The sequence below is a fragment of the Oculina patagonica genome, chromosome 4, assembly GCF_052425735.1.
Source record: "Oculina patagonica isolate OP01 chromosome 4, crgOcupat, whole genome shotgun sequence".
Taxonomy (NCBI): Eukaryota; Metazoa; Cnidaria; class Anthozoa; order Scleractinia; family Oculinidae; genus Oculina; species Oculina patagonica.
The window spans coordinates 53,093,663-53,121,071 of NC_135761.1; the positions used below are offsets into that span (position 1 = coordinate 53,093,663).

A 27,409-nucleotide genomic window follows, 5' to 3' on the forward strand; every position below is an offset into this window, starting at 1 on the left:
TAAATCACACACACTTATGCATACCAGCTTGATTTTTATTTTCCTTTGTCGAAGATTGTGATATGAATACGAGACGATAACAACAAAACTCAATCTGGTGTTAAAAAAATTAACCAAATATAAAGGTTTTTGTTGTCCGAATGTTGCTCATAAATAATTTTAAAAAGGCTAAAAAGAGATAAAAGTTATTAAAGTTCTTAAAAACAAAACGTTTTCGACTCGAAGGTGCTTTACAGGACCACTCTGGAAAAAAAGTCATATTAAGGATATGAGAAGTACAAGGGCGATTAGGAAAGTTAACATGAGAAAGAGTTGAAACTGGGGCGAGGCTGGTAAGGGTTAGCGTGATTGAAATTTTCCAAAGGATTTGGACACGCTGGTGTTTCGTAATGATAGGGGACTGTTTTGAGGCTGCCAAGAGACCTTCTACTGCACATTCTTCTTTTCCTCAATCCGCGTGTGTTCGCTCCTCACTTCTTCTCAGGAGCAAAGGCCATAAACAGTCTCTTTCAACGGCCTCCTGTTCTGTGCATCTAGGGACTTGATCTTTGCGTCGAGAGAACGTCTCTAGCTGTTACGAAGATGCAAGGTGTGCTGGAGCACACATATAGCGGAAAGAGCCAGTGTGCACGTGAGGGTCAAGTGTCTTGCTCAAGAACAGATCAGTGCACCATGGTCATACCTCTGGTAGGTCACTTAACTCTTGAAACCTTAACTGGGAAGGTGGGTTGTAGAAAGATAATCCAACAACTATTATTTACGTGTCTTCATAGCATTTAATAAATTCCTTACAGTTTATATTCACGCGTCTGTATTACTACAGTATTGAGCAACTTTAGAATCAAAAGCTTTTACGATGACTGTACTCATAGTCATTAACATGCAGTTTACTTATTGAAGTCGTTACAAATCACTTAAAATATCAGTAATGGAGAAGTTATAATGCAGCTAAACTAAATCATTTTTTCGTTGATGGACGATTAAATAGGGCTTACATAACGCTACACTTTGGTATGGCAGCAGCAACTCCCGCCAAAGCTGGTATCACTTGCAGCGCTTTATCAAAGAAACCTGGCTTTTTAACCTCATGTTGTCTATTCTGGTTGCAGGGACAGCTCAGAGGGAGGGGCTAGGGGGGCTTAACCCCTCCCCCCAACTTCTTTACAGTAACAAGGAAAAAAAATATAATGAATGAAAAAACAAACGAAAAAATTACTGAAAATATTTTGTTTCTGGAAGCCTTATTATTGATTTAGTTTGTAAAAGACGAAAGTAACAGCAGTTACTATAGCCAAAATAAACTCGCCTTCAACGTAGATACATAAAAAAAAAACAAATTAATGCGGACAGTTGTCTTCAAGGTTTTCAGTTATAATTGGAAGTGGTAAGGCTACTACAGGTCCATGCCCTTTATTAAAAACTTGGCTTTTTAGAGGACTTTTCGTTTCATTCCTTCTGGTAACATCTCATTTGCCGGTACTTCAACATACCCGGGAACATAGTGAGAAACGTTCATGAGTAGTCAGGGTCAGTGAGTAGCTTTATCGAACGTTTTGCGGAGCAACGCCTTTTTATCCCAACGTTTTTTTTAATTACAAGCAATACTTTTACCAAAACCTTTCAATCTCTGGACGTTTAAATTTTAAATTTCAAATGCATTTTCCGGCATTTAAGTGAATTTGAAATCCAAATTTTCCCGGGGAAGCAAGCGCCGTACCCCCACGGACCCCTACTAAGTTTATTCACTTCTGGGTGCGACCTTCAGCCCCCCCCCCCCCCAACTCAATTTCTTCCTGCGCGGTCCCTGGGTTTTGCTGCAACTGTTGTCTCAAACTCTCCACCATTTGCTGAATTTCTTCGTTTAATGCCTGATTTTCTTGCATAAAGGCTCGTCTGTCCTCTTCAGCCTGCTTCATGCTCGCCTTCATCATGTTATCCATTTGATCTCGTTGAGCCTCTGCCTCCGCTTCCATCTGTTCACGGAGTCTCTTTGTTTCCTCTGCCTGTTTTGCTTGTAACATTTCCATCTGTTTTGAGAGACAATAGTAAGTGAGAAAAATGTTTGTTGTAGCGAGTGGTAACTGATGAAATCATCATCTTACGAGGCTTGGAAACAAAAGCTGTTGAGAAAAGTCGTCTTTTCGCTGGTGCTATGACGAGCGTATAAAGAAAGGATAAAGGTAAAAAGAAGGGAATGCATTTTCACACCCAATAAATTGGACAAACCAAGTCTACAACAACTCCTGACATTTTTTCTAACTTTAACTCAGGTAAGAAAGCAGGTATAAGGTCAAAATCAAGACTCTTCTAACACTCATTCATACATTCTCTATTACTAATAGTTAAGAGAATTTTTTTCAGTCAAGACTGTTTTCCAGAGATGACGAGTTTGTTTAATCTGGAAATTGTTATCATCTGTTACTTAATTGTAAATTTAACACTTGTTACTTTTTTTTATTCCAATCACCTATGTAATGTTAAGTGTGTAAATATCAATAAAGGAAAAATTAAAAAAAAAGAGTTTGTTTAATCTCATAACCTCGGTATTGGTATTTGTCATTAAAAGGTAAGGAGAATCTATGACTAAATCACTAGCAGGAATTACAGAGGATTACGTCACTACTGTCTTACTTCCATATGCCGCTCATGATTTTCTTGTTGTAAGCGAACGTATTCCTGATGAAACCAACTTTTTGTCACAAGCTTCCTGAAACAGGCCCAGCACTTTGCTAAATTAGGGCAGCCAGGCCTGCAAATTAGTATTTTACTTTTAGAGCGGTTTTCACTTGAGTGTCGAAAGTTAATTGCGTTTGCTTTGGTTTTGCATTACTACGCTTAGTGATTGGCTCAAAAATCTCGCGCCGCTTTCTCAGCCAATCAGAACCAATCGTGACTTGCTCGCGCACGTTTTCCCGCGTTTCGTGCCGGTTACATGTATTTGCTTCGAGTTTTGATTGGTTCACTGGATTGTCTGCGTTCTTTGTGATTGGCCAGAGTAATTATTTGGTTTTGGTTTTACGACACTCTATTGAAACCTGCTCTAAGGTCTTAAATAATCATGACTCCCTTTGGACTTGATGCTACTAAATCCATCATTTCGATTGGCTACTGTATGTAAACGATGTTGACCATCGTCAATATTTTCCACCAAGACCCACATCTGTACAAGTTGGCTTTGGGTCCCTTGCAGCTAACGGTCACATCGTACAAACCCACACCTTGTTGAAGGGCAAGCGACGCACTGGGACATCAAAAACAAACAAACAAAAGTCACTTTGGATATCCGAGTGCGGATTCTTTTTATTAAGTTGTGAATTTGCACCATATGACCGTTACATGCAAAGGGTCCATGCCATTAAGGATCTTTTTACAGCGTTTAGTTTCACTGAACGCTGTCATCTCATTTTACTCGTCTTATGCCACCTCACGTGAAAGGGTCTTGCACTGCGGTCTTTTTCTATCAAGCATTTAACACGCGGCGTTAAGGCTGGGAGCATGCCCCCAGTAAAGTTTGAAATCTAGCTAGCTAAATCTAGAAGCTTTGAAACGCCTTTTTCAGCATTTTTCATTCAATAGTTCTTGAGAAAAATCAATTTTTTACAACTGGGGATTATTTTCCCAACTAAACGTATTTTATTTTCATAGCATTTTTTAACAAAACTGGACAACTATTTTCTTACGTCTTTATAAGGCTCTTAAATTTTAAAGTGAAGCTCGGACGAGACGTATCGTCATGATTCGTATCGTTTGTTTTATTAAATTGATTTCTGAGTCCCGGGTTCTGAGTACGAACACGAACCTGTTCGGCCCGAATCACGAATCACGTCTTCAAAATTAACAGATCACGCGTCGTACGAGACTGGCAATTCACGGATCACGGCTAGATTTGAGCTGTTTTCGCGGGTCACGCGCTAATTTTTGCCAAAACCAACGCTCTCGCATAACCTCTTTACCACCCTGACCTTACAATTATAGTCATGGAACCCTTGAGATATATAGGGAAACAAAATTCCGGTTATAAGCCCTCCAGCTTAAAAGCCTCCCCCCCCCCGTTATAGGCCCATCTGTCTGGCAACAAAAAAATACATCCAGTTATAAGCCCTCCCGGATATAAGCTCCCCTCTGCCGGATGACAGTACTGAACAGGGCTAAATGTTGCTTTATTATGTGTAAAAACGTATTTCGATCAACACTCCCGTGGCTCGTTTCGAAACGGTTTTTTATTCCGCTTAAGTCCTCCCAGATATAAGCCCCTTCTTTTAATAGCCCACCCAAAACCCCTTACGAAGTTGTATGAGCCCAGGGCTTATAACCGGAATTTTACAGTATCATGCAAATGCCGCGGGCTGTTTTTCTCGAATTTTATAAAATTTGCATTTATAAAAAAGATAATTAACACGAGCATTTTGTTGTGATGTTTTATTCATTTTACGGAATGCCTTGAATGCCGTGACCATCATTACGTGACTTGTGTGTGCCCACAGCAATGAAATCACGCACGCGAGGTGCACGCGAGGTGGGGCGAGGGGTTTTGCTGGTTGTATCCATTTCCATCAAATGAAATCTTCTTGTAAAATATTTAAATAAAGTTATAAGCATTGCATGTGGCGATCAACTAATCAGTTCTTATGAGTGAAATAAATTGAAAACGCTGGGGCAAAGGTATAGTTATAGACCGTACCACTGCCGCGGATGACAACTTACCATATTTGGAAGTGAGCCTCTCGAACATTCTCTGCGCTCTGTGGGTTGTGGAAGCGCTTTCGCTTACCGTAGTTGTCAGTTTAGCGTGTTTAGAGGCCTGCAATCTCAGGACGTAGCGTCACCCTCAAAAAAAGAAAGCTTGTTATGTAAGATTACACTGTCACCCATTATCAAGTTGGCTGATTCTTTGATCCAGTGTGAGTGGCACAAACGGACGATCAAGGTATGCATGATTTCATTCACCAACTTGAAGTTTTGACTTGATTTACACGTGAATCAAGGTTGTGTATGGACTTTTTAACCTTATTTTGCTTCAAAAAGTTTATTGTAGGCATAAAGTTGATCTTAATCTCGTTAGATATAGTTAATTTAGTTTAACAAAAGCGAATAACTCCACCGAAGTTGATAGCACACTTGTGCTTAAAACTTCCGCTTTCAGTTGTACGATTTGCATGTAAGCTAAATTGTGAGTGTTCGGATTCAAAATAATCCCCCTTGGCTTTGCAAATCGGGATTTTAGTAGAATCGAATCTTTGTGAATGCTTTTTGTAAGTTATTTTGGTCGTATTCCTTATTATATAAACGTGAGATCAGATGTCTAGAAGCAACATGCTTGCAACATGCATTAATAATTATTGTTTGGACCACTTCCAACTTTACTGCAAATCACGAGACATGATGAGTACTTATAAATAATAAGGTTGACACATTATGCTCCTACATTTGAGTTGGAATATTATGTGCAGGTATCAGGTGCCTTCCTAGATCCTCGGGCAATTTCCGAGCATCTAACACGGGCATATTAGGGGATTACTTTTGTAACACATTTGCCCCAGACATGGGGGCCGGGTGAGAGGGTTGCTTCTATTAGTTCGGACCCTATCAACTTTTACTAAGGCGTGACCTGGCAGATTTGCTTTAACATTCGATTTAACGACTGTTATGTTTCTTGGCGTCGCGCTCAAAACGAGAGGATTTTACTCCAAACCATGCTCAATTGCAGTTGTTGATCTCATGGTGAAATTCCTTACTACACTCTCTCTTCCCCACACCACTTAACCACAAAGAAGGGAACTTTCCCGGGGAAGGAGGGGAAGGGGGAACTTCTTGCCCAGAATACCTACATGAATTGGGGTGTTGTTCGTCCTTCGTATTCGAAGATGACCATAAGACATCTAGATTCTTTGGTGAGTCCGCAGATGGCTGATAAGGCCAATCTGGGCAAGGAAGCCTCTCCCACATGTGGAGCAGAAGTGGGTAGGGGCTGTGCTGTTTGTGCTGACGGCTATTCCCTTGCGTGCTGCTCGCTTCTCCTCGGCTTGACGGGACCTCGTGGACAGAAGACAAATGTCACCTTGATTAGTGCCTACGCCCCAACCATGACCAACCCTAATGAGATCAAGGACAGGTTTTATGAAGAGCTCGACTCCCTCATAGCCTCTGTTCCAAAATCAGAGAGGCTTGTCATCCTGGGAGACTTCAATGCACGCGTCGGCACTGACCACCAAGCATGGCACAGAACCATCGGAAAACATGGAGTTGGAAAATGCGACAGCAATGGTCTCCTCCTGCTTAGACTATGTGCCTCACACGACCTGGTTATCACCAACACGATGAATTGGGGTATGCACTGCCCAATGGGGTAGTGATTTTGGGGCTCCTGTTCTTGCATGGGGCAATCCATTTTAGAGACCATTCCTAGAAGGGGATATGATTATTTCGCATGCATGGAAATTTTAAATTATCAGCAGCCAGAACGGGTATTAAAGGGACAGTATCATGAGAAGTCTTCTAAGTTTTTGTGTGAACTGGGATAGAATTATGAGGGTGCACTCGGTGATCACTAAAATAACCTTTGAAGAACAACATAATCTTATCTATTAATTTCCCAAGGTGTGAATAAACGTAATCAATGATATTTGAGTAATTTTCTCCGAAGTAACACTGCAAACTTGAAAACATTGGCAGATTTTTTGAAGTTTTAGGCCACTAAAAATAATCAGTCCATAGCCAAACCAATTTGTAACAATTTTTTTGACTACCCCCGGTAGTACAGTGCAGTTTAGCTGTTAGTGGATTTCCAATTAAATAATATCAACACCTTCAGTGCATTTTCAAGTAGCACTTAATCATGGTGACACTGTCCCTTAAAAAATTAACCTATTTCTAGAACAGGGTATCATTTTAAATGTAAATTCTTTCTAAAACAAGGTGCTAATTTGGAGACCTGGGTGGCACATACCTATGCAAAACGTATATGAGTACTCCCCCCCTCCCCAAGGGAACTTTCCATCATAACATAGAGTAGGAGTAAGAAACTTTATTTAACCAGAGGGTTGCCCATTCAGCAACGAGGCTGGTATCCGTAGGGGCCTGGGACATTAAAAATACAAATATATTTATAAAATATGTCACAACTGAGAATAAATAATATTTTTAAAACTCTTAAAAAACAATTTATAGCTAAAAAACACTAAACTGTAAAAAAGAGAATTTACAAGTAAAAATGCTTAATCAACATTTAAATTTTTTTGAAAACATGGCACTTTTAATATAAGCATTGGCAATGAGTACAAATATAAAATATGTAGAGTAAGGTGAAAAAGAGATCAAACATATCGAAAAAGATTACCTGGGTGAACTGGGGACTGAGAGGTTCAGTCCGTATCTGCGAGACTAGATAGATGTACTGTAGACAAAATAGTATTATGTACCAAACCATGCTCAGCGGCAGTTAAGATTGTACAGCTGTTAAATTATATCAGTAAAATCTCTTCCTACACCCCCTTCCCCGCCCACCACCACTGCAGATAAACATCCCATGTGCTCCTGGGGTATTTTTCTTGGGGATTGATGGTGCATATCAAACTGTCTGAGGACAAACCTTTCAACAAGCTGACTTTTTTGTAACAGTCATGTTTGTGTACCCGTCCGTACTTTCTGTATTAAAAATCAATGTTTTCAGGATGTTTTTGTTTTTGTTCAGACTTGTTATTTATCAGCTGCAATATCTCAGCTGCAAAGCAATGCTGTCTTCACTACACTGAGTGCTTATCAATGTGTTTTTATTTTGTTCTCCGCAGTTCACTTGACTTCCAATCCATCAGCTTCCACGTGTAACTAACTGGCCCAGTGTCCAGGGTGAATAATGCTATTTACCAGATAAATCACTATCCAGTGGATAAACTACTCTATCCACTGGAGAGCGATTTGTCAGGTGGATAGCATCATTCATCCTTTTTAAACAACTGAGGAGCCTGGTGACTACTGTTGACATCTTACATGTACTGTACCTGACTCAGCACCTGTAAAGGTGAGGCACTCACATCTTTAATCATCAGCTCAATTGCTACAGTGAAACCCGCATAAAAGAACAAGTGGATTAAAAACACTCAGGCTGAAATTTTGCCAAAATGTACCATATATACACAAGAACACATTCAGCCTGAAAAATGAAAACTGTTCTATAGTTATATATAAAAAAAATTGGTTGCTAGTTAGACTAGAATAACCAACCAGGGTATAGTACCAAGCTTTTCTTGCCTTGATTAATTTAGTTAAGGTTAGTTTTATCCATTATTTTCATCTTTTGATAGTCTATGCAGTATTTAATGTTTAGAGACAATTTTAGAACACCTTAAGAACATTTTCAGGCTGATGTTGCGGAAAGCATCAAATATAAAAAACAAAATCAGCCTAAACCCCCAAAACGTGTTCTTTTATGTGGGGTTTTACTGTACAATAATTTATTACATTATATATGTACAGCTTAGCTCTTTTTAATTAAATGTGAACAATTATTTATATATGTACATATATTTTTAACCTGAACAAATTCTTCTTAGAATATTGGATGCCTTTTTACAATTTATCATTTGTAGTCTTAACCCTTGGACGTCCAAGGGGGGAGGGGGTTGCCACCCCCCGTAAGTTTTTTTTCGACATTTTGAAAAGAGGATTTACTCTAAAATGCTGAAACTTTCAGTAGCTGTTCATTTATCCCTTTCGGAAATTTTGACATGTCAATCATATGTCCATGATATTTGACATTGCCGTGGCAGGTCTTCCCAAAAATCATTTTTAACATTAAATTTTTTCCCCAAATTTTTTAAAACAATTGTACGATTTGATAATTTTTTCATTTTATATTTATTCTGGCTTGATTTTGCATCTGGCATTTTTGCATTTGGCTGCCTTGCCTCGCACACCTTACATGCATGTCTCGCTGCCTCGCACATTTGTAAGAATTAAAATACAGTAGAATCCAGATTTCTTATACCAAAAAAAACAGGGGGGGGGGAGAAAGTCGGCACTTTTCTTTGAATACTTAGCAGTGCCTGGAAATGGTGCGAGTCTATGTCAATCAAGCCGTTGCTAAGAAAGACGTCAAACCAAAGTTTTGTTTTCTCAGAAAGATTTAAATATCAATGACTGCGTGTGTGTGAAGTGCGAATAGTCGCGGTGTTTGCGTTTGATGTTTTACGCCGTTGAGATGTTTTTGGCATTTTCAGCCAGATTTCTCACCTAATGTCTCACGTCACTGAGAATGTTTTAGCGGCGTGGAATAACAAATGAAAAATTTGTCGCGGTTGAAATTTAACAACCAAAAAATGGAAAATAATTTAAGAACCATTGGAGTTATTTTTTAATAAATATACGTATTAATAATAATTTTGCTAGACTGGTCACCGTTATTACTGTTTGTTGTTTTGATGTCCAGAAGACTTCAAAGAAGCAACCAAAATGCAAATAAGTATTGTGTTTTGTGCACGGTCAAGACCAAATCATGGGAACTAAACAATGATCTTTGTCAAGCTATTCACTACGCCCTTAGCAACCATTCGATAGCTACTGCGCAGTCTCGGTTGCCTTGTACCGCAATGATTACTTTTTGAGTCGTGTAACAAAGGAAATTTCTTCCCCCCCCCTGGTTTACACCATTTGCGAGTTTAACTCCCCAGCAAGTGAGATCCCAACAGTGATCCATAGGGTACACCTTTATTAATCTATGTACAACAAGTCATTACCAGTTGATATGATTTTGAACAGTGAAATTGCTAGGCAAATGGGTGCATCGTTATTGTGCTTCGTTTGTGTGGCAAATTTTTAATTGATTTTGAGATACAGTGGAACCCCGTTAATAAGGCCACCAACGGGCCATGGAAATTTGGCCGTATTAACAGAGTGGCCGTATTAATGGGGTAGGGTCAAATTTCATGGCTGGTCTACTTCAAGTGACATCTTGACCGATACATATCACAGTTGTACTTCTAAACAACTGTTCTTAATTAAGGGACGGACCATAAGAAAGATGTGATAGATAGTGCCTGTTAAATATAATCCCCCCTCCTTATTAGAAATTGTTACCCTGGTCCCTCAACAAAAAAGATGACAGCTTAAACTTATCAAGCTAAACTTTAGAATGTCAGACAAAAATGCAGTTTAAAGTGATAATAATAATACTGTTTGTGCTTTTGATTAACTGTTTACTGATGGGATGCGATTGTTAGGGTGGGTCAGGTGTGTTTGCAACCAAATAGTTGATAGGATTGAGCTGATGCTGTTCTCTCGGTACATGACAAATTAGAGGGGTCTGGGGGCATACTCCCCCGGGAAAATTTTAATTTTCAGAACCTCAGAAAAGGTATTTTAGCCATTCTGATGGACGTATATAGATGCCATCATACAACACTTACAGGTAATTCCGTTGCACGAATTTTTTTTCAGCCACAACCGCTTGCACGAATTTTTTTTGACAAGTTTCCCTTGCAGGAATTTTTTTTTTGGTAAAAGTCACCCCCCCCCCCTCCGGTTATTTCTAATGGTCCGTCCCTAATAAACATCACGACGGCAAATATACAGTACTGACATTAAAAACTAATGAAGATTAAATCATCACATTTACAATTCATGCATGGGAAAATGAACATTATTGGATCGAAAAAAGGAAATGTGAACAGGCTAGGCTATCTCAAAATAAAGGTCTCGACCTTTCTGACTTATAATACTGTATATGAGTAACATCAATTGACTTTCAAGTTCACGATATTGAAAAAAAAATCAGTGTGTTTCGTTTGGCTTCTTCTACATTTCAGCCAATCACTATGGGCATGAGAAATCACTCTCTTATTTAGGGCTATATTTGGTTCGACTGGCCGTATTAACGGGGTAAACTTATCAAGGGTTGTACTGCTTGGGTTTTCAGAATGTGGCCGTTGGCCGTATTAACGGGGTGGCCGCATTAACGGGGTTTTATTATAAAGATGTAAGGGCATTTTGCCGGGACAAACAAAAGTGGCCGTAATAACGAGGTGGCCATATTAAAGAGGTGGCCGTAAGGCAGGGGTTTCACTGTATTTGTGCTGTCTGATTTAAGAATGCTTGAACAAAATCTACAGTCAGAAAAATGGCACAGTTCCACAGACTGACCCAGTAAAATGTACATGAATAGAACTGAAAATGTGTTAATAAGTTGAAAGCGATTCAATGAATATGTAAACGTTATAGGGCCATCGATCCCAATAAAATGTTTCGTTTCCCATCGCCCTGTCTCTTGTGATGGTGGGTTGGTTGGTCAGGCAAAAAAAAAAAAAAAAAAAATGAACACTTGAATGGTTTGGGTTCCAGAGGGTTCCAGGCTGCTAATGTAAGAACACCTGATTACAAAGTCAACTCGAAAACGTGAACTTTTCGTTCGTTATTCCTTATCAAATGTCTAAATAGTCTTTAATAACTTAGTATCGATGTTTAGTAAAGACAAAGACATCACTTCATACCAACTGTTGTTAATAAAACAAGATCGTGTGCATGTAAATTAAAGTACTTGCCTCTTTGACTAGTGAATCTGGAATTTTTTTTTTTTTTACTTTTCGAAAAAAACGGGTCAGTCGGGCGATGGGAAACGAAACATTTTATTGGGATGGCTTAGATAAATTAAAAAAAAGATAGCTGAATGACAATCTAAGATTTAACGTTCCTTTTTAAGCATAATATAAACTGAAATGCGTTTTGGTTTTAATCAGTTTTAAGAAGTATTGACACCTGTGTCTCTTTTGTTTTCATAGATCACAATTAGCTGCTTAAATGGATAATCTTTCTCAATATGCATTCAAGACCCAAACTGTGTGTGGTTGTATCCATTTCCTTGTCTTTGTGGTTTCCTGGCCAATAGTAATTGGATTTCTCAACGACTTCCTGGGAAAAGATAGGCTGACATTTAATTGCATCCCCAAGCCCAGTGATGTCATCAAACAACTATGTTATGGAGACTACACCTCCACAGTGAGCCCACTGTTAATACCTCTTAATTTTGCTGGTATCACCTTTGGTGCTTTGGGGCTCTTCTGGATAGTATTCATTGTATACGGCGCCTGGGCACTGCGGCGAATCAAAAGAGAAGAAAACAGCCAATTGAAGAAATGCCTGTCGGAAAAGTTCACGTGGAGATTTCTCATTCATGTTTGCTGTCAACTTGTCGTTCTTGGTGTGATGATGGGTCTATTCTGTCATTTTCAGACCCTTAGTCTACCTGAGGTGTACATATGCTCACCAAGAAACACCACACAAATTCCGATGAACCAAGGAAAAAATATGACATGCAATGACTTACATTACCGGCAGAAATCAATACTGAACATTGGTATTATTACGATCGTGGCAATATCTATTGTTCTTTGTACAATTTCCATTATTCACTTGTTCTTAACAAGGAAAGACTTTTTAGAACAGTTGGTCGGAGATCCAGAAAGTGACGATTTCGAAAGAATTAATTTAGGTGAGTTAAACAGTAATAAAAATTGATCTTGAAGTTTAATTACTGGTAATTTTTTCATACTTATGATAAGGCTTTCAAATCGTGGCCCAAATATTTGCAAATTAAAGTGTTTCAGATTGGAATACCTGACTAGTCCCAGGGACAAGTCCCTTCATGCGAACTACCCATTTTTGTCCAAAAAATAAATTTGGTTTTAGAGATGGAAATTTGGTCCCTGCGAGTTGTTTTGAACATTTGTCATAATTTATGGACAGACAAAGCAGGGTCCCAAAAGAAACCTCTCATTGAAAAAATTTTGGTTGAGATCTTGGGATTATATCACTGTACAGGGCCGCAGCTGACCTGTACTGGAAAAATGTTGCTTAGGAGATATAAGCAGATATTATTGAAGCAAGTAGTTCTGAGAGATGGGGACTCTCACATGCTTGTCGGAAATTTTTTTAATGAATCCCCTAAAAGAGACCGGTTTGGGCATGGCTCAAAGTTTTTTGACCCCTACCAGATTAACCATTTCTCGTAGCTAACCAGTGTTCACTGCCAACACAGTTAATGGCATGTACAGCATTCTTCATATTTAAACATGCAAACGGAGACCTTAACTGCCAAAATTATTGGCATAGATGTCCTGAACACACCAACTGAGACCAAGATTCATAAAAATTATTTACACACCTAGGCTAGACGACAAACATTCCCGGCCGTTCTTTTCATATGTGAAGCCCCCCCCCCCCCCCCCTTCCCTCCACCTGGGAGGTAGTTCTGCTATATAATTGTCTTCAGACTGTCCTTTGTGATGACACCTGTAGGGAAAGTTTTTGGTATTTTAAAATTTTGGTGTGAAATTGTCTAAAGAGAGAATTGGTTTTACTCTGCACATGTAAATATATACCGGTAAGCACTGAAAAAAATTAGAAATCCTCTGAACCAGAGCGTTTGTAAGCTAAATAACACAAGTAACATTAGCTGTAAAATAACATGTTTATATCAGACTGTATCAACCTGTAATTTATAATGTCAGTGTCCACTTTACGCAAGTAATGCAGTATAAATATATCTTTCTTTTTCATGCAGATGCATCAGCTGATGGGCATAGTTCTGCCAGCAGTTCAGACAGAGAGGAAACTGATCACATCAAAGCTGAAGGTATTATTACACAAAATATTTTTTTCACTATTTATCACCGAGCTTGAAATTTACTATCTTTATTATTTACTAATTACACAAAATTCGTCGCAAGAATATAGCTTTTTAATTGAGCGACAACATTTTAGAGTGTCTGGCATAATGTTCCCATGTACCAGAACATTTCCAGATCCGGCTTAAAAAAGTGATACAATCAAGTGCATCTCACACACATGTAAAATTGTTTTCAAGTGGAGAGTTGGCAGTTTTATACGTCAGCTTCTGTTGTTGCCACTGATATTTGAAATGGTCATAATCTCTGCTGCATATGAGGCTAGTGGCTCATATTAAATAATATCTTGCTCAGGCCAGAGTTTATCCTGGTTTCCTTTGCGTGAAGCAAGTCGGAGTATTTCTAATCCCACCTACATGGGTTGCAGGTCCGGCCCCCATCATTAAATTTGCCAGTATCCACTTATACACCTTGGTGAAAAGGGGCACCATGAGAGTAAAGTATCCTGCCCAAGAACACACTGCAGAGCCCTTCTCCCCCTTGAATAGGATGCTAGTCAATTGCAGGGTCCCCCCCCAGCATTAAATTCACCCGTATTCTTTCATACACCTTGCCAAAGAACATAATGCAGGGCTCTGGCTAGGGCTCAAACCCAGACTTGGTGACAGCACAGTACACTAACCATTTGGCCACCGTACCTAACCCGTCATCAAACACAGCTTACATGAAAGGAACTACATCACTGGACAACGCAACTTGAAAAAATTGGCAATTTTTTTTCAAGATTGTTGTTCGTAGTCTGCCTGTTTTATTACTCCTTTGGTGTTTTTCTATGTTAGATAACTGTTATTTTGAGGTTTCCTTCAATTTATAACTAATCGGAAAATTGACTTAAAATACTGTGACATTGCTTCTTTAAACAAATAACATTGAATTTATTCAGATATATACTCTAATTTTCTTGGGCAGTATGTGATTAGACTATTTACAAGTGTATATTGTTGGCAGTTGGAGTGCCTTTTAACAGTGTTTACAAGTCTGATTTAATTTGCTGGAAATCAATACCTGTGCAAGTATACAATGTACCCAATACTCTTCTATGAGAACAGTCCAGCATGTGACAACATTTCCTGTGCACTCCCAGGTAGGGTGTGTCCCCTAAAACAAGCCGAATTGTAGTTTGTGGGGTTAGATTTCAGCAGACTAAGTCTTGTAATTTGATCAACTAATTTATAGCTCAAAAAAGCAGGATTACAATTGTTTTGTTACATATGATGCGACTCGTAATCCTTACAAGTAATTAGGTCTTGTTTAAATCAACAAAATTACTTCTCAGACTGTTCTGATGATGTTCTTTCTCCTCATGGATACATTATCAGGAAAGCAGAGTTCATCCAGCCAACCGAAGAGAGGAGCATGGCGTGCAAAAAACAAGGATGCCAAGGGCAGCAAGGTTGAAGGTATTTATTTTCTCGAGAAGAGGCTCCACAGATGCACTTTACATACACGTATGGACGAAAACATTCACCTGATTTGGGAAAGGTGCCAGCAGAGATCTTGAAGGACACTAGTCAGCCATGCCTTGAAATCAATGTGATCTGCCAATTTTTTGATGTCAATGAAATTGTATAAATTGCATTTTGAGGCAAAATCTCATTAGTTAAGTCAGCTCAGTATTTACCTTAAGAAGTTTCTCAGTTGTCTTTTTCGGTTTGACACGCTCTGCATAAAATATATCCCCGCCTTCATGCATTCACAAGCAAAAACTATTTTTTTTACAGCTCAAAACTGTAATGATTGCAGTCTTCGCCTTCAAAAATGGGAAAAAAATTCTGTATGGGCGTATACAATGGCGAGCCGATAGGCGAGCCATTGTAGATCGGACGCGAATATTTTATTCTACTTGTGAAATGAAAACAATAAATTGAATGTGAAGTTTTGTTATGCGAATCAGTAGAGATCAGTATCAAAAGTTAATGAATACTAATTAGCTGAGCAGGAGTCTGTATCAAAAGTTAATCCTATTGTTTGATTTGTATTGGGGTTTATAGTTGTGTACATGTGATCTGAATACAGTGCTGGGATTGGTTTGCACCCTCATGAATAGTTAATGAATTTTACATTTTTCCATACATTTGTCTGTATTTTTTACCCCTTGAACCGCGGCAATCATGAGATTGAGATTGATAAATTTCTTTCTTTCTTTCCGGATGTATCAAGGAAATCAGAGTTCTTCCAGCCAACCAGAGAGAGGATCACCAAGTGCAAATACTCGTGATCCCAAGTGCATTAAACTTGAAGATACTTTTTTTAAAAGGATTAAAGGGACTATGTCACGGGGATTTCGAAGATTTTTGGTCTAAACTGTTCTGAGATTAGTGGCAGACAACTTAACCCTAAATAAACATTGTCTTCTCTAAAGGAATATTTAATTAATGTGCAGATAGAAATCAAGCTACGGCTATAAATATCGATATTTCGAAGACGCGTAAACAATTTGAAAACGTTTGCCTAACGATTTCAAATTGCAATCCGTTTCCATCCGAGCTATCCGCAGCTAAAGATGCTCGTTAACAGTTTCAGAGCTCCAATATAGCAATTTTTAATGAAAATGAACGGTTATTTTTGGGTTTTCTGCGACATATATAATTTTTGGCTGTTCAACAATCAGTTAAAATCCGTGACATAGTAGTACAGATTACATTATTTATGTCGCCTAATTTGGCAAACGATGCCTGTGGGAATATCAAGGCGGCACCAATTTTCCTCACCTCCATCCCAGAATAGCCCAGCACTTGACAACATCTCCTTAATTAAACCCAATATTAAACTAGGATTAGAATGTTCTTTTATACATGATCCGGTTCTAAATCCTTACAAACAACTTATTACTTAGCCAGTAACTTCTCAGACTGTTCCGACGTAAGAAAATTTTTTCTTTCTCCTCATGGATACGTCACCAGGAGAGCAGAGTCCATCCAGCCAACCGAAGAGAGGGGAAACGTGTGCGAAAAACCAGGGTGCCAAGGGCAACAATGTAAAAGGTATTTATTATCAAGAAAAGAAGCTCCACAGGTGCAGATTACATATATTTAACAGTTATTAAATAACACCGTCTGAGTACTTGCAAAGGAGTGCATTCAACATGTGTGCAAGTTAGAACTGAGCACAATGCTCTTTTCTGCATTGAGAGTTCAGTGGGCAAAGCTCACGGTCTTGATTATCGACCACTCGTGCGTCGTGAATTGGTTTTTATTATTCATGATGCCCATATATGGTCAGGAAGCCATTGTTATCTGTCATCCGTCGGATCCTGCGATATACGTAATTTCCTAAGATTCGTCTGACTTCTCGCAAAGCACTGCACACAAAAAGTTAAGCTGTAAAATGAGTTTTGTTGACAATTTGTTAAATAATAAAACAATTATCCTGCCTAATCTGGCGAAATTTTTTTGATTTCGCCAGCTCGGCGAACAGCCTCGTTGGCAAAGTATCAGGCGACATTCCGCGCAATTTCGCTGGATTAGTGTTAAATATATGGAGAGGAAAAAAGTCTGTTTTACAGTCTAATAAAAAAAGATAAAAATACAAGTATCTGCTGCTACTGGAAAAACAAAACATGTAAACACAGTTGTTCTATTGGAAGAGAAATGAAAAATAATGACTTTGTTTTCTTAAAAAAATATACTAAAATTGCAGCCAGGATTCACGATTAAGAATATATAAAATGTTTGACACGGGCTTTTAAAACGAATATTAATTTTACTGAGAGCATTTACATTTTCCGCCTTTATTAATTTCCTGTCTGCCCGCAGGCCTAGCATACGTCCATAATTCTGGACTTTTATTCATTGTTTCGCTTTTTCATCCCATCTAAATCGATGAAGACAAAGTTATTAGTTTGGAACGTCTTTTTACAAAACGCCGTTTGTTTTCACGTTTTTAAAGGCAGTATCAGGCATTTTACATATTTAGTTTGCTTTTTGTTTCTTGTCTATAGATGACGCGGCCATATTTTTGAAATGGTGTCAAGAACAGCTGCATGAGTTTTACAACACCATGAGTCAAGTGAAAATCACACCCTGGGATCCAGACAACACTGTGCATATTGATGAGATGTACATACAGTTATCAATGCGGAGAGATGACAGAAAACCTCACGGAACAACGAAAGAAAAGCTTAACGATTACTGTGAGATATTTAAAGGCCACGGACACAATCTTAACCCTAAAAGAATTCTCGTGTACGGAAAACCGGGAATTGGGAAATCAACTTTCACTCAAAAGATTGCTGTGGACTGGACAAGAGGCGAGAAAGAAATCTTAAAGAAGTTTGATGTTTTACTTTTAATTAAGTTGCGAGACGTTTGTGACATTGAAGACTTCTGCGCCATGCTGAAAACTGCTGAACTACTGTCTGCTGACGAACCAATGGCAGCCACTAACTTGTACGAATATGTCTGTCAGAACCAGGAGAAAGTCCTGCTCGTTTTGGATGGCTACGATGAGTACAGCGCTGGGAAATCATCACAAGTTTATCAGATTTGGAAAGGCAGTAAACTGAGAGGTTGTTGTGTTGTTGTCACCACACGGCCAGTGAAAGAGGATGAGCTGAGAGGGCCAAGTCATGTTCAGTTCGAACTCAATGGGTTCGATAGTGAGTGGCAAGTTGAACAGTTTGCAAGAATGTTACTCAGTGATTATAAAGACGTTAATGAGCTTCTTAAATACCTGGAGAAACAAGACCTCTGGGGGATGGCAGAGATACCACTTCTCCTGTTAATGTTGTGTCTACTCTGGAAAGAGAAAGATCGTAAGGGACTACCCACATCTCGGGCGGACCTTTACATAAGGTTTATGCAGACCCTCTTGGATCACCTGGTTTCAAAAGATTCAGATGAGGCGTATAATAGCATACAGGAATACAAAGAAGAACTCTCAAAATTAGGAGAACTGGCATTTTATGCTCTTTTGGGAGACTGCCTTCATTTCAACTTCAGCAAACTGCCTGATGGCGGAGTCTTTAAGAAATTTATCGATGTCGGTTTCTTTCAAGTCTCAAAAGTATCAAGTTTGAATCCTGAGAAAATCGTATATTTTCTCCATAAATCTGTTCAGGAGTTCCTTGCAGCCTGGTTTATCGTTCAAGAACTGATGATCAAGAAGAATGAAACTGTCACCTGCCTGTCAAAAATTGACTCACTTGAAAAAATCGAGAAGATGGATGAAGTTCTGAAATTCGTCTGTGAGTTGTCATCAGATGCTGCCCGTGCTGTTTTCAGTCATCTGCGGATCATAGGAGAGAAAGAAGGTCTCACGGCGTATAACTTCACTAAGAAGCCTTCTTTTGATGATTTGTCAAACGATCAAAGAACGTTCATTTCTATCAGTTCTGATTGTTTGCTTTGCTGTCCAGCGTCAGACAGACATGCTGTGTCTCCTTTGTTCCTTGCGTCTGTTGATTATGTTCTAATACTAAATCAAGAACAGGTTCCCATTGCTGCCAGTGAACACTTACTCAAATCAGCCATCTGCTTTCCAAACTATGTATTTTTTGACATCTGGTACAACGACAACAAACTAATAGATGATGACATTTTGTCTATAATGCTTGATTTGAACACTGCCGTTGCTTCGTGTTCGGGGGAGATTAGGACTGTAAAAAAATACCCCATTGTATTAGTAAAAGACTTTTCCCTAAAAAAAGAAGGACAGCAAATGTTCTTCTATCTTACTTGCATTCGTAAAAAAAAAATCAGCGCTCTGCCTACTGAACTACTTACTGAACTCACATCAGCACCAGTGTCTCCTCCTGAGAAGCCTGTTGATGACCTGTCAAAGAATCAAGACAACAGCAGAGCTTTGGTTTTAACTGAGAACGTGCCGCAGCAGACTCGGCAGCATTGTCTGTCATTTGTCAGAGATATTGAAATTCTATACCCAACTAGTGAGGATCTCAAGGTTGTGAATAACGTGTTACCTTTGGTAACAAGTCCTCGAAAGGTTGATATCCAGTGTGACTATGGCAAAAACTACGACGCTCAGTTGATAGAGAGAATGGTTTCTTGTATACACTTCACTGACAATCTCCACAGCTTAAGACTTCACCACATCAAGTTGACAGCAAAGTGTGCTACTGACGTTGCTAGGTCACTGCACCAGGCTCCTAACTTACAGAAGCTCGACTTGTCACGGAACCCGTTATACAGTGGTGTGAGTGATTTGGCTGAGAACCTTCATCACGTGCCACAGTTGACTGAATTAAAGTTAACAGGAGTCAATATGGGAGATAAAGAGTGTAAGATACTAGCTGCTTCACTAAAAGATGTAAAGAAGTTACAGGTACTGGCTTTATCATACAACCCACTGGGTCACGGGATCATTGAACTTGCTAAACACCTGAACAGTGTGCCCGACCTGAATGAGCTGACGCTGGCTGAAACACAGCTGGGTGAAGAGGAAACCAAAGCTCTAGCTCATTGTTTAAAAAGCCTTCCAGAGTTAAAGAAACTTGATTTATCATCCAACCCACTGGGTCACGGGATCATTGAACTGGCTAAAAATCTGCACTGTGTTCCTCATTTGACCTGGGTGTCGTTGAGTAAAACACAGATGGGTGAAGAGGAAGGATCAGCACTGGCCCGTGCACTGAAGTATGTACTAGAGCTGGAGTGGCTTGACCTACGGTCCAATTCACTTGGCCGAGGAGTCAGTGATCTGAGCCAGCATCTCAGCAGTATTCCTGAGCTGAAGCACCTGTTGCTATGGGGTGTTAAGATGACAAAGAAAGAAGCCGAGGAGTTTTGTACAGCAGTACGTGGAGCCAACATTGAATTGTTCACTGATTACCATGTGAGTGTTCTATTTTTGTTGACATTTGTATCTGCTTTTTATCTTATACCTACTAATACCTGGCACTTTTAAGCAATTATTGGCTGAGGTTTTTGTGATATCCGGAATAATCAAGGTCTTCGGCTGTGGCTGATAACACTTACCGAGACCTTAATTATCCCGGATATCACAAAAACCAAATCTAATAATTGTTTTATTATACATTGTTTTTTGATAAAGAAAATAATGAAAAACGATTTCCACCTGTTTCAAAACTTGTGCTAATTCTAACTGAATGCTTTTTCCTTAATGTATTTCGTAGTTCCTTCCCAATTTTTGTTAGTCATTTTGTGTTTTCTGAGAGTTTATTGTCCAGCAATCTTTAAACTCAGATTTCTCGGTTGAAAAAGCGAATCGACGAACTTGAAGTTCCTTCGCCGTCAGATGCCTGACACATTGCTCTTGGAAATCATGCATTGCGCGGAGATTATTCACTAATATGTAGGCTGCGCGGATTCCCAGAATTAGCTGTAGGCTCTTAGCCAATGAGGAGACATTGAGTTACTACAATGTATAATAATCTCAATAAGCTGCTTAAAAACTGTTTCTACGAGTGGTCTGAATGAAAGGAAATATACTGTGGCAGGAACATTCATTATTGTGTGCAAGCTTGTCTTCTTTTGCAAAACAAGTATTTGTGAATAATGATCAAAAACTTTTAAACGAAAATTCTTAACAATTTAATTATCCATACATTGGTTTTTTAGTGATCTACTGTAACATCCGCCGATGATGGTTCAGTGTTTGGCAAAGAAAATCACGAACAAAATGTCGCTATGACTAAATAGCGGTGATTTAAAGAAAAATTCTGAAGTCGCTTAAACCATTTGTAACGTTTGTTTTTGGCTACAGCGCAATGCAACAGGGAAAACTCTGTGATCTATAAATAAAGTATCTTTATTTCTTTCACAGCTGTGAAACTCTTCCTCCAAAAGCTATAAATGCGTAAAGTTTTGGCTAAACCAAGAATGTACAAACGATGTATGCTACAATTATAAAAGAAAAGGAGACAGAAAGAAATTTTCTTAAAAGTCCTGTCAGTGTAGCGAGGGGTGTAGTAATAGGAGTATGCCTCGTTCGGAACTTTTAAATACAGAGGAGACAAAAATGTTTCTTTCATTAGAAGGAAAACACTTGAGTTTTTATTGTGGTGCCATTGCAATTGGAAATATATTAATTTTATTTTGGCTGACCTTGATCGAGCTGAAAAGCTTCAAACTGTGACATTTATATAACACGTAAAAACAGATTCCCGGGAAAAAAACAAATCTTATGCGAAACTTATTTTGTAGCGCCTTTTAACTGTCTTCGTCCTGCGCTGATTGGAAAAATCTTCTGAAAGTGAGGATTGCTCTTGAATTAGACATTTGATGTTTCAGTTTGCTTTTTACATTTCTTCGTTGTTATAAACATATCAAAAATGAGAAAAAATTTCTAGGGGCTCAGTGCTTTTTTATTCATTGCGTGCTGGAGTTTTGATCTATTCTGTAGGTTAATACAAGTTAACTCGAGAAAACCAACAAAATGCCACGAACCCAACAAAATGCATTTACATCAGTCTTATTACATAAATATAATTTCTTTTGAAAACGGAGACCTATTAATACGAATAGTACAGGTGTTATTAAGTATTTGAAAACTAGTTTTAAATAATTCACGAAAAGATAAAATTAAAATGATGAACGTCAATGAAAAGCCACTGTACCATGTTCGCACTAAAATGGCTTCCAGTGTCTCTAATCTTGTAAACAACTTGATAGCCGGGGTATGTGGAAAGCGCGGGGCCTGTGTCACGAAGATCCCAAATATGGTGATGCATTTTAACAGAAAAATATTAAAATTCTCTTTTTAACCAGAAAGAGATTTTTTGATTTTTTTTTTAAGTTTCTGACCGCGGCACCCCACGTTTTCATGCACTTCTGCACATTATTTTATCAGTTCGCTTCCTGAGAAGTACTACCCAGAAAAAATTTAAATTTAGCGATTTTCCAAAAATTGAAAAAATAAGCGATGTCGCGATCGTGTAAACAAGTTTTTCATGAAAATAAAGAAAGAACAAAGACCATTAAAAGAACATAGTCACTTGAAATTGAACGATCAATTCTATCGTATATAGAAAGAACACGGTGAAGTGAGTGTTCAAAAATGGGTCCTCGTCAGGGAAATCTGTCTTGCCTGCCATGACCGCGGCGATCCCGGCTTTCTCCCAGCCTTCTTAATTGTTGCCTTCCAACGTTGACATATAGCTGTACGGAGCCACTATATATTATTTTGTTTTTCTTTGGGGGGAAGGGGAAGGAGAAGAGGAAAGGGGGGGGGGGGGTTAAATTTAACGCGCAGTAAGTTTCACCGTGAAACATTTTAGCGAGTACTACATTTAGCGATTTTCACCGAACTCACTAAAATCGCTAAAATGAGTGCCGCTAACAAAAGTAACCTTAAGGTAACTAGAAAAACAACTTTTTGTGTTTCAGGTATGCGGAAAAACCGATAAACCAAAAAAAAGGTTGAAGAAACATTTCATTTCAATTCTGACAAGACTTGTTTTCATATTATTGCTCGATTTTGCCTTTCTTGCTCATTACTTTCTAAGCTTCCCGTGCATACGCCAAATTTCTCTCAGAGTAATTTCTCACTTTCATGAAAGGGAATTCTTTTTGGCCATGCACTATCCAGTAACATCTAGTTTGTCGAATTGTCTCAGAATCGACCTCGCCTAGCGACCATGGACATCAGCCCGCAGAGTTTGCTTTCCACTAAACATCTAGAGCTATGTAGTACGCTTTTCCTAACGCTTAACACTTCTGATTAGCGGTGTTGAAGACATAAATCAAAAGGAAGCATAGGGAAAAACCAGTGATGGCTGCCACAAAATTGCCTGGCAAGGGTTGAGCTTAAAACTGAGGAAGGTCTTTGAGCTCTCTACAAAATAGTCCAGTTCTATGCCGCACACTTTCTCAGGGGTATTATTGCTTAGAATTAAAAAAAAAAACATTCAAAACAGGGCTTTAAATTTTGGTGATAATAGTAACATAATAGTAAACACAAAAAAGGTTGATCACTTCCGTTATTTGGATCGAGCCACACTATTGTGCTTATAGATCACAGGTGGGCATTTAAAGTCTTTTGTTGAGATCCCGAACAGGAATGATTAGCTAAAAAATATATATATATTGGTGTATGCTGTGTTTCAGTTACTAAAATTATTAATCAATAATGCTTTTTCCATACAGTTAACTGCAGTCATATTATAATGGGCTTAATTTTACTTTCCGCTTTTCTTCTCTCTGATAGGCCAGGGCTGATCAGAGGGGTGTCTATCGACTGCGCACAGAGGCTGAGTTAAAACATGGTGGGCCGGGTGCTATGCACGAGCCGGATACTTTATTTGCTGATGAGTGAGAGATCAAATCCCAAGCAGACTCAGATTCTTTGTCACGAAAACGCGAGGAGATGTGTAGATGAGATGCAACGTGTTGATGATACTCAATTAAAATAAACCCAAGTTGGATTAGACATTCTTCTATTTTTTAAGGTTTACTAATTGTTGTCATTGTAATTAGCCATGTTCGAAACGAGCGGGGGACTGGGTACGAGTATTCAATATCGATTAAATTGTCAAATTGTCATCTGAAAGAGCATACATAAATTAGTAACTTAACGAAGTTTGAGAGTTATTGGTTAAAACGCAAAGGCATGGTACTCTTTTAAAAATCGTTAAAACAAGAGAGCTTAGTATGGATTGGATGGACAGCTGTCCCTCCAATCCATACTAAGCTCTCTTATGTTTACTATTTCTAAAAGTGAACCATACCTATACGTTTGACCCAATAACAATCAAATTTTGTAAATTAACTAATTTTTGGATGCTCTTTCAGTTAACGGGGTTCATTTTTCAATTTAATCAATTTTTAAAATACGTACCCAGTCCCCCGCTCGTTTAGAACATGGCTAATTATGATTGGCGGTAGCGTAAAATGAAAATCCTAAGGTAGTGTATTATTGAAAGACTTAGTAAAACGGATTGTAGGGAGCGTCAGGCCGTTTACATTGTTTTAAGAGCGGTTGTTATTTGAGTGTCGCAAAACCAAAATCAAAGCAATCACATGACTAATGGCAAGAGAACAAGACAGTGAACCAATGAGAAATCGAAGCAAAAAAAAAAAAAAAAAAATTTTAAGAAGACGACTCGAGTTTTTTTAACAACAACGAGTGTAGTAAAGCAAAACCAAAGTTATTTCAAATCGCCATCGGCACGCATAAAAAATCGTTCTGTTGTTTTAAGCGGTTTTGTAATGACTGTCGTTAAAGCAAATTCAAAGAAATCACATCTGACCAATCACAACGCACCCAAATACCGTAATGAACCAATCAGAAGCTACAGTAAAACCTTGCAACCGGTGAAAAGCGCGGGAAAACTCACCAACACAATTCACTGATGATTTTGGTTTTGCATCTGATTGGCTGAGAAAATAACATATTTGTTCTTATTGGTCAGTCCAGGTTAAACGAGTATTTTGAACCAATCACAGAGCTCAGGAGCAAACACGTGATAACTTTGGACAGTGAATGAATCACCGCTCTAAGTTTTCAGATGTCTTTTGTTTACCAAAAACACGAGAAGTTCATTATTAATACTGACTGAATGGTAAAGTGATGTAAAGGATTTTCTCATTAATGTGATATAACTGGAACTTCACAAATATCATTTAAATGTTAAGGATTGATGCTTGTGTGTTTGAAATGTAATATTTTAGTATGGCGTGCAAAATTCTTGTGTTAATTTACTATAGTGAGATGTATCGTGTTCAAATCTATCGTTACCCGTTAATCCACAGTACTGATGAGTTTGTATCTTCCCCTTACATTTTTATAACAAATTCAATCAGGCAGGTTATGAAAATGAACAAGCTGATCATCTCAGGAACGATGGGTTGACTAAAAACCGAATTCTCCCAACGAGAATTGTAGAAAATGTAAAGGAAAATTAACAATCTGATCACGGACTAAAATGGTTCAAGTTTTGCTAACAGTCTGAAGGCGTGTCTTGCACCGCACAGCAGCGACTGGTTGGGTTTAGTTTAATATTAACATCTTTGTTGACGGATCTGAATTATGCTTCTTTAGAGTCAGTAGGGATTATTTTCAGCCAAATATTGTTAAAAGTGTTTTCCACACAGTCCACTAAAACCATATGTGGTACTAACAAAAGTTCGGTTCTGTGAATTGTGAGAAGAATTTAAATCTGTTGGTTGTACACAGACGTTGTTACATTTAACTGTAAAATTATTCAGCTAATGGTTGTGTTCTGAGAACATGACCGCAGGTAGTTTGTAGTGGTGAATACATAGAATATATATCAAACGAAGGGCTGGAAATGCACGAGACACTTTTGATTAGTGAATGTATTGTATCTTGTATAAATGAGCCAAGTTATTGTTGCTTCTACCAGGGATAAATAAAGGCGAATAACTGTACAGTTACAACTTGTGTTCCAGTTATTGTTATCTTTATGAACACTTTACACCTGGGTCGAGTTGTTTAAAAGATGGATAGCGCTATACACCGGATAAATCACTATCCAGTTGATAGCATGGTATGTTTTGTTATTAACCCTTATCCACTTAACAGCGATTTATCCAGTGGAATAACTGGGCCCTGGATGTTGCCATGACTTTGTAGTGGTGAATCACTTCTAATCTTGTAACACAATTGTTTCTAAGGGATCATGGGGGTATGGGGACTGGGTAAACGAGCTGACTACTTCCGTTAGTAAAACAATCCCCCCCCCCCATTGTTTATCAGAATGTGCCCCCCCCCCCCCACACACACACACACAATCCCGCTTGTATTTGGAAATGATTATTTTTAAAATCAAGACATGCCGCACTACAATCTGGCCTCCTCAGCACATCTCAGCACAGGCAGTGTGGCCGAGTGGTTTAGGGTGCTGGTGTTGTAATCCGGAGGTCCCGGGTTAAATCCCTCCACCCTGTCACTGGCTGGATTCGTTCTCGGTCGTCCCGAGTTCAGATCCTCGTTCACACTTTTTATGTAGCCAACTGGTCTGCCTCCTGCTAGTTGGGATTTTTAACTATGTTATGTTCATTTAAAATATTTGTTTCCATTTGTTAAAGTGGCATGCCTAAAACTGTAAAAAAATGAAGCAAAGTAGATGACCACTATAAACAACATTTACATTTTTTTTTACATTCTTTGAAGCATTAAAGCTTCAAGTCTGCTTGACTCGCACGCAGGTTTTGCATACCAGTTTGATTTTTATTTGTTTGTTTCAAATTATGATATGAATTTGAGACGATAAAAAATAAAACTCAATCTGGTGTTAAAAAATCTAAACCAAATGTAAGGGTTTTGGCTTATAAGACCATCGTGACAAAAAAATGTCACGATATTCAGGACACGAGAAGGACAATAATGGCGATTTGGAAAGTAAAAACGAGTAACAGTTGAAACAGTTATGAGACGAGGCTGATTAAGGGTAAGCGTGATTGAAATTTTCAAGTTGCAGGATTTGGTCAAGCTGATATTGCCTTACAGTATTGGACTGTTTTAAAAGCTACCAGGAGACCTTTTACTGCACATGCTCCTTTTTTTCAACCTGCGTGTGTTCGTTCCTCACTTCTTCTCAGGAGCATAGGCTATAAACAGTCTTTCTCTACTTCCTCCTGTTCTGTGCATCGAGGGATTTGATCTTGGCGTCGAGAGAACGTCTCTTGCTGTTCTGGGACTACCCCTCTTGCAGACATACAATAAAAAATTATAACGGCGCATATTTAAATGATTATGCGTCGCTTTCGGCATCGCCGTCGTAATTGCGGGAGGGCTCTTGGGTCGGTGTCGCACCATTGACATCACTCACTATACTACTGAGTATTGGTTTTGCC

General features: G+C 38.7%; 1 protein-coding gene and 2 long non-coding RNA genes across 3 annotated transcripts in view; 2 read left to right on the plus strand and 1 right to left on the minus strand.

The window, feature by feature from the left end:
- LOC144650661 (uncharacterized) overlaps window positions 1-27,409 on the plus strand; it is a 63,349-nt gene that overhangs the window by 3,427 nt on the left and 32,513 nt on the right. The window lies entirely within an intron of this gene.
- LOC144647982 (uncharacterized) lies at window positions 231-2,672 on the minus strand. Its single transcript, XR_013569654.1, has 3 exons — window positions 2,632-2,672; window positions 1,783-2,027; window positions 231-243 (listed from the first exon to the last, which is right to left on the minus strand). It is a non-coding gene; the product is annotated as an uncharacterized LOC144647982 (long non-coding RNA).
- LOC144650587 (NLR family CARD domain-containing protein 4-like) lies at window positions 4,750-26,002 on the plus strand. Its single transcript, XM_078510297.1, has 9 exons — window positions 4,750-4,927; window positions 7,788-8,017; window positions 11,769-12,478; window positions 13,550-13,621; window positions 14,993-15,073; window positions 16,577-16,657; window positions 17,614-20,465; window positions 23,799-24,016; window positions 24,537-26,002. Exons 3-8 carry the CDS (start codon window positions 11,788-11,790, stop codon window positions 23,904-23,906), a joined length of 3,885 nt encoding a protein of 1,294 aa, XP_078366423.1. The 5' UTR covers window positions 4,750-4,927; window positions 7,788-8,017; window positions 11,769-11,787; the 3' UTR covers window positions 23,907-24,016; window positions 24,537-26,002.